At 46.5% G+C, this 13,283-nt stretch overlaps 1 protein-coding gene across 2 annotated transcripts in view; it reads right to left on the bottom strand.

The window, feature by feature from the left end:
• LOC147706384 (uncharacterized) overlaps positions 1–11,766 on the bottom strand; it is a 70,820-nt gene extending 59,054 nt beyond the window's left edge. For both annotated transcript variants that reach the window (XM_086932879.1, XM_086932880.1), the window contains exon 1: positions 11,356–11,766. In XM_086932879.1, the coding sequence (XP_086789005.1) occupies positions 11,356–11,454 (99 nt within the window). In that variant the 5' untranslated portion in view covers positions 11,455–11,766. The remainder of the gene's footprint in view (positions 1–11,355) is intronic.
• Positions 11,767–13,283: the final 1,517 nt, after the last annotated feature.

Below are 13,283 nucleotides of genomic sequence, written 5' to 3'. Positions count from 1 at the left end.
CAAGTGCGTCTGACAAAAAAGGGTTTTATTCAGCGCACTCACCTCCTTCTCTACCCAGGTACACTGTTCTAGTGGTAGTAATGGATCTGTTGCTCTCATTTAGAGGGTCCTTCTCTCTCTCTCATGACTTCTGCCATTTTAGGCGGTGTTATTATTATATTAGCATCATTTGGTATTACGCCTTTCTATTATCAGTATGTTTTAGACAACCTTTGGAGAGGGCTCTGGGATTCTCATTGACCATAGTCTCAGACGCCTTGCTTTGATCATGTTACTTAGATATCCTTCACACTGGATGTTGGCGAGCAAGCTTCCTTTATGAATCTGTGGAGGGTGCTATAAAAGTGGATGCATGTGCCTCAGGGATTTGGTACTTTGTTCCTTCCTGCCGGGGTGCAAGCTTGTCCATTGATTGGCATGAGGTGGTTGTTGAATTAGGAAGCATGATCAGATAATGTATGCCTTTGATGCAATACTGTGCACGTAGAAATTAGGCCTGGGCGGTGAACTTGCACTCCGTTCTCGGAGTGTGCGGAGTTTTCTGCACTACGCGCTCTGCAGAGCTGGCGTAGTGCATAACAATCTCCACTCAGCACAGCGAAGTTTTTTCCCCGCTTCCGTTAACGAACGGTAAGTTGGCGAGCTCAAGTTGCCGTTCGGGTAGAATTTCTACCCGAGTGGCAGGAAGATCAGTGTCAACTGCAGTTTGCGTTGCACTCTGCCGTTTGCAGAGCTCCGCTGAGTTTTTGTCACTGCGTGGAGTTTCACGTACCAGAACTCCACGAACTACGCCCAGGCCTAGACTGGAAATAAAGAAGAATCAACGTGACTGATTCTGAATAATTCAGTTACGACAGGGATGTGCTGATGACCCGGCAGTGCTTAGCCATTTGTACGGCTCTGGTGTTTGGTGTTGTTCATGTGATGGTGCCAGAGTGCACATCTAGAGTGTCCTGTTGGTGTAGGGGAAAATATGCAAATAAATTAACCCAGGTTTTCTCTTGAGGTAGCAACACTTAGTTAACTTTAAAGGGAAAGGTTGACTGCATCAGCTATACAACAACAGTATCACATTTTAAGACGTTTCCTAGTGGCTTTGCACACTATCAATCAAGTGTCCCCGCTAACTTGACTGTGCTGCTTGAGGTTCACAGATCTTGTGCTCTTGTGGCCATTTTGACGAAAAAGTAAGGGCTCTGCTTTGACAGCTCTACTTTTTCATTGCCATTGTCCAGCAGAATTAGTCTTTATTGCTTCACCTATTACATCTATGATAAGGACACGCAGGAAGTAGGCGATGCAACAATACTATCGCGCTTTTCGTTTCCTGTAGCACTGAACTAGGCCAGCGAATGAGCACAAATTATCTCGAGTGGCATCTGTAAGACGCATCCGACCATCTTTAGTGGCCCGGCGCCCAGTATGGTTTCAGAAGTGCAGAACTTCTCTGTCTTCTGCTACATAATGGTGCAGTGACCAAGGCCAGCGGGTGCGCGTTTGTCATATGATACCTTACTTCCTAGCAGCGTGCAATCCCATGCAACAGCTTCATAAAGTGCTGAGTGCACCGCCCGCCACAATGGTAGGAATGCTGGATGTGCCCGCCACTGTGAGGGGCGCATCCTAATGCCACCATCGGGACCGACGCCCTTATGGCGGCGGTCCCTTTTTCCGATGGAATGGCGCCGTCATCCTAATGGAGGCCTTCGTTTTTAGAGCTTTTAAGCTTGCTGATGTAATACCTTGTCTGAAGGTTTGTATTGAATTGTATATCTTTGCAATTTGTTGATGCATTGTATTATCTGATCTGACAATAAAGATTGATTGACTGACTATACTCAATTTAGCAAACATTTGATCAAAACTGCACATGCAAGGGTCTCTGTGGTGGAAAGTTAAGCGTAAGGGAGCAGAGTATGTGGAGGAAAGAGGCACAGCACACCGGAAAGAAACAATAAATAGTAAGACGAGGAGCTCACAGATTCCTCAAACAGGTTGTTCTAGGTTTAGGGCTTTCTATGGAGCAGGTCTGCTACGTGCAGCACAGCTGCAGAATGCAGGCGAGCCTTCTATTGTCTGCTTTTAAAATGCAAGTTCAGCAGAAGCACTTTACAGGCAGCAGGCACTTTTCAAATTTGATTTATGCACAGCACACAATTCAGGTGTTCTTCACATGATTATCAGTTTCCTTTGTTTTCAGAATTGCTTTAGGGGGAAAAGAGACTGCCACTCACCTGCATACCTGCTTTGTCTATGCAACAACATAGGCGACAAGACTGTAATACTCTTCTGTTTGTAGTTCATAAAAGCTGTCATTGGACAGCTGATATGTCAATACTGTACTCTTTAAATGTTCTGTCTGTTTCTTTTACCTGCTCCTGTCTGAGTCACGAAGGCTGAAACACCCCTTGGCGTTTCAACTTTCCAAGGCCGAACCCTGTGGTTTTCCAAAGGGGCCTCTACTTAAAGGCAGCCATGATAAATGTGTTTACCAAAATGGACAACTTCGCTTTCAATTACTACTGGAAGTTTGTTTTCAAACTCTGCCAACTTACTGAGCTTCACAAAGTCGACCACGTTTATAAAACGAGCAGTGGCAAAGCCATTTGGTCTGTCATTGGCTGCCAGCTTTTTTGGATTTGCACAAACTTTGGGGCCGATTATGATCGCGGATAATCCGCATCCTCCGGGCCGGCGGAAGCCACCGCTGACCCGGAGGATGCGGATTAACCGCTGCAGACTGGAAAAAGACCCCCGTCAGATTAGGATGGCTGGGGGATATTTTTTCCGTCCGCAGCTTTTCCGCCACGGTCGCCTTCCGACCGCAGCGGAAAAGCTCTAACATGGCTGGCGGTGTCTATCAGACACCGCCAGGCATATTAGGATGGCGACGGTCCAATGCCTTTCCACTGCGACATTTCCGCCGTGGAAAGGCATACGGTCTATTCTTTGGGGGCCCGTTGCGGGCCCCCAGAGGTGAAGGGAGGGGGGTGCAGCTGCACATGGGGGCTACCTATGGTAAGCCCCTGCCTTTGCGTGCACGAAGCGGCAGGCACCACACGGTGCCTGCCAAAGGTAAACATGCACTTTTTAACCTTGCGGCGGGTGCTGCTTGAAGCAGCATCCGCCGCAATGTTAAATGTAGGGGATGTGACCGCCAGAGTGGCGGTCACATCCTAATTTGCATGGAGGGACCACCGCTGCCCATGCGGACGGTCCCTCTTCCACGGGGGTGGCGGACGGACGCATGTCTGTCCGCCATCCTAATGACCCCCAAAGTTTGGCCTTTGCCAATGTTAAATAAAAACATTGGGAAAAACAAAAATATGTTTTTAGTGTCAAGCAGTGTACATTCCCGCACAGTCCGAGCCACAGAAGGGATCTGCAGTGAGGGTGGGTGTGCTCCTTTTTAGAGAGCAGAAGGCAGCCACCCACACTGAAGTTCCATTGTCCCATGCTGTTTGCTGTAGCGCTGAAGAAAAATGTGAATGACACAACAAGAGACCAATGGATGAAGACAGCTGACTCAAAGTCCTTATAAATAAGCATATAACATACATAATTTCAGTAAAAGCGACCTAAAATAGGGTGGTCAATCGAGGATAAATTAGGATTCATAATAGGAAAACACACAAAGCCTAAGTCTAGACCAATGGATAAAAAGGGCTGGGTTAAAGCCCCTATAAGTATAAAATGTATATAAATTTACAAAATGCAAAAGATCTTGGCCAACACCTAACCTAAATATGTATAAAAAGTATATAATTTTTAGAAAAATCAAAAGGCCTTTGCTAATGCCTACGTGAAGAAGCATTGTCAAAGACAAAAGGTCTGGCCTTTTGCTGCTTTATCGTGTTTTTTGCTAAACTTTGTTGTTGGGGAGTTGCATGACCCTCGTTGTTATAAAACAATATAAGAATTAGCTTAAAGCAACAAAAAAAAAATTTGTCTCAAAATGCACGCATTCCAATATTAGTTCCTGTCACTGAATGAAACTAATTTATGTGCAGATGTGCCCCTTGTGAAAGAGTGGAATGCCTTCACTAACTGTGAATTTAGCCGAATGGCCAAAGAGGGCTGACCATTTTCCCCAAGCCTATTTTTGACCCAATAAAAGAGATATTTTCTCTTCAAAATAGAAACGCACCAGTAAACTTCTCTTGTTACAACTTTTTGGAAGGGAAACTTCACAAACCAGCGAACTTGTGCAAATCCACAATTTTAACAGATAAGAGACATTTTGACCTTCACACAACCCAGTGGTGGAAACAAATCCACTAAGCCCTATTTCTTTGCAGCATGTCCCTGGTACTCTCAATTACAGGCAGGTTACTGTGGATATTGTTTTCTCCCTGTTGAGCTTGCATCTATTTTTGTGGGTAGCTCACGTCTCCTTTGTGATCCAGCCATCCTTTGATCCCTGGAAATACTGCTGCTATGGAAGTTAAACTTCCCCCATTTCCATCGATTAGAGTCATGGTGCCTCAGCATTCCTTCTTTTCTAGTAATAACATAACATGTGCATTTGTAAAGCGCACGTTCACCCAGAAGGGTATCTTGGCACTGAATAACAAATGTTTGTTGTTATTCATCTCAATGGTACTCATTTTATTGACATCAGAAGGATGAAAGGCGGAGTGAACCCTCTAGGATTTGAACCTGTGACCTTGACGTCAAACACAAGCCCCTACAGCAAACGGATTAGTCCAATGAGCCACCAGACCCGCTCTTAGTAATGCTCCAATGGTGTAACAAAGGCCCCCGCAGACCATGCAGTGCGGGGGGGCCTGAACTCCAGGGGACCCCTCAGCACAGTACCCTGGCCTGAGAGCTCCTGAGATAGTCTGGAGGAGGCCCATCCATGTATCGGACTGGGGCCCCTCAAGTTTTGTTACGCCTCTGTAATGATCCTGCAGAGCGGTCATAGGGTGGCTGTTATTGGGGTGGAAATCTAATGCTCTGTTCTGAGTAAGTGTTTGGTGTATAGGAACCCAGTCTATAGAATGTTCTTCAGTGGAGGTGAGAATATCTACATCTCCAATAGAAACGCAGAAGCATGGGGACCATTATCTTTCTTTGGTTGCAATCCGCCCAACATCCCTACAAGATTAGAGGATCCCTCTCATGGAGGAGAAGAGTGTGTTCCTTCTCTGTTTACGGGCTGAAGCCTCCATGGAGGCTGTTGCAAGGCACTGAGCCACCCTGGAGGACTTCATTTCTGCTGGTGTGTGCTGATGCTCGGTACCAGCACTTACTTTTACTTTTCTTTATGAGATACACCACGTGGTGGCGCTCTCAGTCTATGTTTTAAGCTCAGCACGAGTGGTTAGTTAGTCAGTGTATTAAAAAATGATAAAACTCAGAGTTCCAGTCCATCCCTGCAGCTTTGGATGGCCTGCGTAGTCCAAAATATCATACTTGTGGTGGCTAATGAGTAAAGCTGGCACTGTACCTATCCAATCACTTGCTGACTGTATGGCTAGGTTCTCGCTATACAAATAAAAAACGTACTTGCCAGTGCTTAATTTGTAAAAACATAAGTGCCAGGGCTCTCGTCAGGAAGCAACTGCTGCTTACACCACACATTGCCCCTATGCCAGCGCTGCCAATGATAGCAACAACACAACTACTAAGCATCACATTCCTACAAGTTTGACAATTCGGATTATTTCAGGACCCCAAAGCTATAAGAATGACTTGGGCAGCAGACATTAGTCATTGTTAATGTATATTGAATTCGTAATTTCGAATTAGTGAAGCCTTTACCTGCAGAAGTCCAAAGTTGTGGATTGAGCCTGTCTGTCTCCTAGGAGATTCTGAACAGGAGCAAGCAGCTGCCCAAACCCCACCCCCAGGCCAGCAGACCATTGGCTATTCAGCTACCAGGCAAGTCTGAGCCCTCCTCTCACGCCTGCCCAGGGCCCTTAAGGCCTTGCTGGGTGCACCCCAAATCATTCTCCTCCATCTTGTGAATTGCCCCCTACCTGTGCCCCAGATTGCAGTGAGCAGAGTCCAGGAAGTGGTAAGGAGACAGACTAGTGCTGTCTCTTCCCAAAACAAAAGTTGTTTAAAAAACGATTTTCACTTTCTGTGTTTACTGTCTATGCCTGTGGTTGTTACAGTTAAACATTGTAGTTTTAGCCTGCATGTAATTGCATATTTTATCACCTGTGTTGTGTTTTAAATGTGTGGTTTTCCCTGCCCATGATTGCCTACATTTAGTGTATTGCATTGTGGGATTTGCAGTCCAACCTCTGTAGTTTGTCCCTCTCATTCCTTGGTGACAAATCTGTTTTTCCTCCAAATTTCCCCTTTGCTCTGTGCTTAGGCCTGTGTGCTCAAACAGTGCACCCCCAGCCACCATTTTGTGTTCACAAGCCAGTGAGGCCAACCCCCCTGCCCCCCCCCCCGCAACGGGGATTTTGTACATGTATGTATGTATAGTATGTATAGGCATTTATATAGCGCACTACTTACCCGTAGGGTCCCAAGGCGCTTCGACCGCTGCGAAACCCTTCCTGGTTTCCCTGAGAGATGGTCCCTTAATGGGTATCTCCAGGGTGAGACCAGGCATCCCCGGCGGTCTGGTGGGGCCATTAGTGAAGATGAGGCAAGCTAATGCCCAGAGTTGCCGAGTGTGATCGCTGATCAGAGTGGGCACCGAGGCGAGAGAATTATCGAGTCCGCTGACCCTGGTCCAGAAACCTGCCGCGCCGGGAATCGAACCCTGGTCCCGGGCCGTCCTCTGCTCTCGGGTCTGCCGCCTCTAACCAGTGAGCCACACTACTTCACTACATCAGAGGGTGCTTCTGTGAGCTGTTTAACCTGTATTTACTGGAGCCTGTGCACTTCGTTTTTTGGCCAGCAGGGGGAGTAAAGCTTTATTCAAACAGTATTGTTAGATTTCGAGTTAGTGAAGCCTTTACCTGCTGAAGTCCAAAGTTGTGGATTGAGCCTGTCTCTCTCCTAGGAGATTCTGAACAGGAGCAAGCAGCTTCCAACTCCCTGGCCAGAAAACCTTGTCTGAGGTTGCTGGGACCTTATATGGTGTGCTGATGGTTGGCGCATGTGTACACTGATTGGTGGTTGTATCTGGTGTTTCTATTGGGTTAGGGTTAATGTCCTCATTGGTTGGGTTTTTGAGGGTTCTGATTGGTTTCTCGGTCTGTGATTCAATCATTGCAGGGTTGGGACTAGGGCTAGGGTTCGGAATTCTATTGGAAGTAGGGACTAGGGCTTCCTATGTTATTGGTTGTTGGGAGTAGGGTGGGGCTAGGGTTAGACCTTTAATTGGAAGTAGCTATTTAGGGCTTCTGGTGTGATTGGTTGTTGGACCAGTTGTGGGACTAAGAGTAGGGTTCGGCTTTCTATTGGAAGTAGGGACTAGGGCTACCTGTACCATTGGCTGCTTGGACCTGGGTTGGGACTAGTGGTAGGGCTAAGGCCTTTATTGGACGTAGAGATCAGGGTTTTTGAACTGATTGGGTGCTTGGACTAGGGTTAAGATTGGCTGCAAGGTCCTGGTCTCCTATTGGTTCTAGATGTTAGGGCGAGTGTTGTGATTGGATAGTGTTAGGGTTAGGGTTCCCATTGGCTGACGGGGTCACCTGATTACTAGGGCTACAAAAAGGCCAGGCTTAGGGCGTCTCAGCCCGGGCGTCGAGGCTAAGGGCGGAGAGAACAAGGGTAGTTGCCTGTTTGAGCCTGTTAAGGGCGGAGAGGACAAGGGTAGTTGCCTGTTTGGGCCAGTTAAGGGCAGAGAGGACAAGGGTAGTTGCCTGTTTGGGCCTGTTCGAGACTGGTCGGAACTAGGGCCAGAAATGCTGCCCTTTTTCTCATTTAACAATACCCAGCCCACACCATCCACAACCACAAACAGAGCAACACACTCACACCAAATATACACCACGCACAACACTATGCACAGATTATTGTACCAGCATGCACCACCAACCCAACCAAACCACATCTACACACCCCACTATCCCAACTACCACACATATCCACCATCACCCACAAACAGTACACAACTCTATCCTATACCACTAACCAATACACTCATTACTAACACAACGCCAGTCAACACCATAAATAACTACATCCCACTCAGACACACTCTCCCTACTGTAATTACACCTAACAGTCCACATTTTATCACTAACAAATATAAAATGATCCTTCCATCAGTTGACTTAAAAAAAAATCCTTCACTCTTTTATCCCTCCACTATCCTTTTTCTATCAAATTTAACAGACTAACATGTTCACTTCTCAAATTCCATATTCCATATTCAACTATACTAATATACTGCCCAAATAACTGAATAACATATCTACTACTCAAATTACTTCATATTTATACTATACTAATTTTCAACACTAATCCTTTATGGGTTCCGGAGTGGCGTCCTACTCACCAGAAAAGAGCTTAAACACCCATCAGGGGTAACAAGTGCTATATGAATGCAAATCTTTCTTCCCCTTTTATCCATCCGCTATCCTTCTCACTCCAAGTAACAGACTAATATCCACCACTGAAATTACATCATATTTCACCATATTAATTCACCACTAATCCTTTATAGGCTCCCTGAATAGCGTGCGTCAACAAGCGAGCGATAAATAAATACAAACCTTTGTCCTACTCTATCCTTCTGCTATCATTCCAAATCCAAATAACTGACTAACCTATCCACCACTTAAAATGTACTTGCATGTTTCACTATACTAATTCAACACTAATCCTCTGTGGGTCCCGGAGTAGCGTGCTACCCGCCGAAAAAGCACTTTGACGCCTCGTCAGGGGTAGTAAGCGCTATATAAATGCAATTACAATACAATACAATACAATACAATCTCTAAATTAGCCAGACAGCACCACCTTGTGGCAGACTGTCACAAGCATCGGTGTTGACAATTAAGTGGGTGGGGCGAGCACCAGCTCAAATTAAGCACTTCTTCCTCCTGCATGCCGAGCAAGCATAGTTCTATATGTTCAGTCTTACCCGGTCATCATTGTTTAGCAGTGCACCAGGGCACCCACTTGCAGAGCAGGCAGTGTTTACCTGCTTTTTTAATATGCCTATTTGTAGTAGATTCCCTAGATGTGATTTCTGCTGTTCTTTCCTTGCTTTTTAGATGCCAGCTGCTTTGTGTGCCTTGGTTGTTTGCAGATGAGTCCCCACCTATTTCTATGCATGTTTTCAAGTTAAGTACTGGTTTCTTCTCGTTTCTCATCTAATGCGTCTATTTACTCAGTTCTTCACCCTTGAGTGCTTCAGCCTTTCACCTTCTGTGCGTTTGCCAGGTGTGTGCACAGCTGCCAACTAAGGTGGGGTTTCTCATCTTGATTATTGACTTGAAGTTACTCTTTACACAACATCACCAAATGCAATCGCCCCACAGAGCCTGTGCTTTCAAGAAAATACTATTCATGGACATTTAGCAGAGAGTTTAGGTCGCTGTAACTCTGGGTGAAGAACTCACTCAGATTCAGCCTGATCATACAGTGCTCCTGTGGGGTTACCTCTGCCTTTCCAGTTTCTATCTTCTAGATGCTGGATGTTAGGTGTTCTGGGTGTTCAATGACGCAAAAACAGATGCTGTGTCTGGTAGCTTAGTGGGCCAATGCACCCACTGTAGGGGCTTGTGTTTGACCTCATGGTCACAGATTCAAATCCTGGCGGGTTCCCTCAGCCTTTTATCCTTCTGAGGTAGATAAACTGAGTATCATTGAGTTGGGTAACAATAAACATCTGTTATTCAGCGCCAAGATACACTTGGGTGAACGTACACTTTACAAATACACGTTATGTCTTCTTGAGTTCCTGATAAGTGCTACCTAGTGCATCCATTTTCACCTCTGACTCCTGTGTTATCTTGAGCAGTTCTCTCTGCCAATATTACTTTCCCTTGTTGCATCCCAGTGACAAACACTTTGACTGTAGTGCTGCCTCTACCTAAGATGACCCAATGCAGCTCTTACACTGACATCTGATGGCAAAGCCTGGAAGTGCAGCTGAAGTAACACAGAACCAGGCATGACGTATGCAAGGACACCTTTGTTGTTGGCTACCAAGGTTCACCGGTAACAGGGTTACCACAGCAGTTGTTCAGTTCTCCACTCTCACTAGAGAGTGACTAACTTAGTTACTTAGCCACCAACACCACTTATCACTCAGATTATTTTAAACTGTCACGTATGTAGCTCCTAGAAACAACAAATTATTAGGCATAAATACAATACTCTTCGAAAATGTGAGTGATTGAGCGAAAACAGTCCGCCTTGAAATCTGACCAAATAACCCCAACATTCTCAGCAGGGAGTTTTACCGCAGTAAAACTGTCCTTGAGTGCAGAAGTACTTTGAATCATACACTGACACCTGCTGGCCAGGAATGGGAATACGGTTGAAGTAATACAGCATCTGTGGAGACGGGCCCAAATAATGTTCGAAGAGTGCCACCTGCTGGTACGGAGTGGATACTGGAAGCAGTGACCTGTGTCATAGAGGCGGTTTTCCGGTGTGAATAAGCCTAGATTGGAGAGCTGGAGAAGGAAAGTGGGCCGCCCGTATCGGAGGCAAAACGAACCCGCTCTTGCAGCAACATTTACATTTGTCTAGGAGGAGGGTTGAAGTGGATGGGATCTTTTGGGAATGACGCCCCCTAAGGTTTTTTAAATTTGATCAAAATAGATCGCAAACTTTTTGGAAGAGAATACCTATTCCTGCACTGTTAATTGCAACTTTGAGTCGCTTCAGGTTAAAAGGAAAGAAGGTCTCCTGCACAGGGACGATTAGTTTTCGAGTCATTTGCATTTCATTTAATGTGTGTGCATTATATTCTACATGCAGTCACCTCTACCTGAAAGTCTAGCAACATAGTCACAAAATATTTTCTTTTTTAGTTAAGCATCAGTTAGTCCGCCCCCCAAACTCACTGACCCCCACGTGTGCTTAGGAGAACAGTTTCCATGCGTTTTTTATGCAATTTGACCGCTGTCTAGGGCGAGAGGGTGGCTAAGGTAGCTGGCCCTATGACAGCTGGGGCATAACACGGTTTCCGGCGGCGCCTTAAAGCCTTCAGGGACCTCCAAAGGCTACGGAGGGGGGCATTCAACCCAGGACCAATAGGGGTCGAAAGGCGTCATTTTACGTTGCTGGGGTAGCACAAATCGTGGACGAGGCAGCGCTATGCATTCATTCCTCTTGCACAAAAATCCTATGCCAATGCAGGTAGTGTGTCCATTTTGGAACAGGTCCATTCACCAGGGGTATTTTGAGTCACCAATAAGGCTTCTCTTTCGCGCTGTGTAGGACTCCTACCAATAAACGCGCTCTGCGTTGCCCACTCACCTCAGTTTTCTCCAGGACCGCTGCGCCCGTCGAAGCTCGAACCCACAAAAGTAGCAAAAAGAATGCCTTAGCGATGAACAACAGTCTGCAGGCTGCCATGCTGGCCAGTCCAACTCTCTCCTTTTCCTAGACTAACGTCATAAAAATAAAAAATCTTGATCCCATTAATTGGTAAAAAAAAAAAAACCTGTCGACGCGAATCAACGCGCAGATTTCCACTCTGCAAAACCAATTAAATAAAATAAAAGACCATGTTCGAGAAGAAAAAAATCTCAAGTTCCTCTTCAGAACAGCAAGTCGGTTTCTGTAAAACTTGCTAATTTTAATTTTGAGTTGCTCAGCACAGGCTGCATTGTGGTTTCCCGTCATGCACAGCGAAAGCCTCTCGTATCAATCAATCCTTCGGTTCCCGTCACTTTACCGGGGGCGGCGGGCGCGGGGCTTGGCACGAGCCTGGGAGCTGTGTTGTTTCAGAAGAGTGTGATGTGGGTGAAGTGTGTGGGGGTGCAAGGAGCTGTCTTTGATGGAGGTCACCGGGAGGGGCTGGTGGGGGCCAGAAAAGGAAGTTAGTTCTGATCAGGTGAGCGGCATGTGCCAAAACCTCAAAGGCTTCCTGTCCCTCGTGCTCGCATGAAACCTGCAGGCCTCAGCTCACCGGCGCCTGTTGCAGAGTGCACAGGGCTGGTGCTTGTGGGCAAGGGGGGGAGGGGTGTTACGGTGTTCTGTGAATTAAGTGCATAGAGCAAAGACTTCAGAATAGAGCTGCAAGGAAGCCTCCCAGGCCTTCAGATCTGTGTAACACGCATTTCTCAATAACAGTGCATTAAATGCAGGGCACAAGTCCTAAAAAAATGAAGTGGGGGGACTAACCTAGGTAGGCAGCATGCAAGTGACATCAATGTTAATGTCAATGTTATTAATGATTTTGTATAGCGCTCAGCTACTCAGAGGAGTGTCCCGGCGCTTTAAAAACCTGATGCGACTGTTGGGAGCAGTGGAGGGACAGGAAACTATTGAACAAAGAGCCAGGACTTTAACTCTTTCCTAAAAGTCAACAAATTTGTGGTTTTCCTCAGAGGAGCTGGCAAGGAGTTCCATAGCCTGGGTGCCAGATAACGGAAGGAGCGACCCCCGATCCGGGCCCTACGTATGGATGGAACAGATGCCAAGGCCAGAGAAGCTGACATCAGAGTTCTGGCCGGCATGTAGAAGGCCAGTCGATTTCTAATATATTTTGCTCCAGAGTCGTGAAGTGCTTTGAAAGCTAGTGTAAGTGCCTTGAAAGCCACCTGTTTCTTAATTGGGAGCCAATGCAATTTTTCCAATTGCTCTTTTGCGCTGGTTCTACGATGAAGGCCATAAATGGCTCTAGCAGCCGAATTCTGCACTACCTGTATGCGTGATAACAGGTATTCAGGCATGCCCAGGTAGAGGACGTTGGAATAATCCAAGCGGGAGCCTATCATGGCCTGTACAGTGACTTTTCGATGAGCAAGAGAGAGCATAGGAAGAAATTTCCTAAGCATTTTCAAAATGCCGAAACACTTTCCAACAAGACCTAGGATCTGAGGTTTCAGAGTAAGACCCTCATCAATCTGCACTCCCAGATTCTTTGCCTTAGAGGAAACAGCCGACGGAGGATACATGGCCGGAGGCCACCGAGACTGCCATGTGGGATCGGCGGGACAGCCAAAAAACAGCAGCTCCGATTTATCGGAGTTGCATTTGAGGCTATGATGTTCAAACCATTTAAACACTGCCCCCAGGCAGCCTCTGATCTGCACGCCGTCAAAGTCCAAACCCTTCTTGCAGGTGAAGAGAAGCTGGGTGTCATCAGCGTAAGAAACGATCTGGGCACCGAAGGACTCTGCCAAGGCCTCCAAGGGTGCCAGGTAGATGTTAATGGGGGTGGGGCTCAAGACTGAGCC

This window comes from Lissotriton vulgaris, chromosome 7 (genome assembly GCF_964263255.1).
Source record: "Lissotriton vulgaris chromosome 7, aLisVul1.2, whole genome shotgun sequence".
NCBI lineage: Eukaryota > Metazoa > Chordata > Amphibia > Caudata > Salamandridae > Lissotriton > Lissotriton vulgaris.
The sequence above is the reverse complement of the archived record's forward strand: the minus strand, read 5'-3'. Positions and strand labels throughout refer to the sequence as shown.